The 1,093-nt window shown below is 59.1% G+C and overlaps 1 protein-coding gene across 1 annotated transcript in view; it reads left to right on the forward strand.

The window, feature by feature from the left end:
- Positions 1-126: 126 nt before the first annotated feature.
- SPRG_19858 (hypothetical protein) overlaps positions 127-1,093 on the forward strand; it is a gene marked incomplete at both ends in the record, with an annotated part of 2,102 nt that continues 1,135 nt past the window's right edge. The window contains 3 exons of the mRNA XM_012343976.1: positions 127-281; positions 362-518; positions 566-997. Coding sequence (XP_012199366.1) covers positions 127-281; positions 362-518; positions 566-997 — 744 coding nt within the window. The remainder of the gene's footprint in view (positions 282-361; positions 519-565; positions 998-1,093) is intronic.

Genomic DNA, 1,093 nt, shown 5'->3' on the forward strand with positions numbered 1-1,093 from the left:
CAACCGATGCGCCTACCGATGCGCCGACCAATACGCCGACGGATGCGCCGACCGATGCGCCAACAGATGCGCCTACCAATGCGCCAACGGATGTGCCGACCGACGCACCGACTAATGCGCCGACCGATGCTCCAACCGCATTTACGGACGCTCCGACCGAAGCTCCGACTGACGCTCCGACCGAAGCTCCGACTGACGCTCCGACCGCCGCTCCCACGGATGCGCCGACCGATGCCCCCACGGACGCTCCCACGGATGCCCCAACAGACGCCCCAACAACGGTGCCCACAATGACACCAACCGCCACGCCATTCCCAGTCCCCACGCACTCAAGTGCGTTCACACAAATTGACTCGGATAGCAACGGTCTGCTTGATCTCAGTGAAGTCGAGGGCTATGTGAACTCGCTCAAGCAAAAGGCCATCGCTGACATCAACACTGGCGCTGCTGCAGCGACGGCCTCCATCACCGAAAGCTACAGCGCCAAAATCAAGTGCATTCAAGATGCCTTTAGTCAGGTATTCTATCCCACCGACTCATGTGCGATACTAAGTGGGTGATGTAGCTTTACGGATCGAGCCCAGGCATTCCAAACGACAGTGCTCTCCAAGCGTTTTTCCAGGTCGTTGATGTCAACTGTGGCACTCTCGTGACACCAACGCCGACGACGTCCTTGCCACTTCCGGTGCAATTGCACTACACGCATTCCGACGTCATTGATTACGTCTCCAACACACTTCAAGGTTCCAAACAGTTTATCAACTGCACGTCCTCGGCCTTGAGCAAGTACCCCGCCAACCAGCCCCTTAGCTACGATGACGTCCAGGTTTTGCTCTATACCGTTCGCCACGTCTGCCTTCCGCCGACCACGCCCGTTGTGACAACCGTGACGCCGGAGCCAACGACCGTGACGCCCGAGCCGACGACTGTGACGCCGGAGCCAACGACTGTGACGCCGGAGCCAACGACTGTGACGCCGGAGCCGACGACCACCTGGGTTTCAACGCCGACGCCGGCCCCGACCAACTATGAGCCGACCCTAGACGAGATCAAGAACGAAGCTGCACAGGCGCTTATCCAGATTTCCAACTTG

Source organism: Saprolegnia parasitica (assembly GCF_000151545.1).
Source record: "Saprolegnia parasitica CBS 223.65 unplaced genomic scaffold supercont2.15, whole genome shotgun sequence".
Lineage (NCBI taxonomy): Eukaryota > Oomycota > Saprolegniomycetes > Saprolegniales > Saprolegniaceae > Saprolegnia > Saprolegnia parasitica.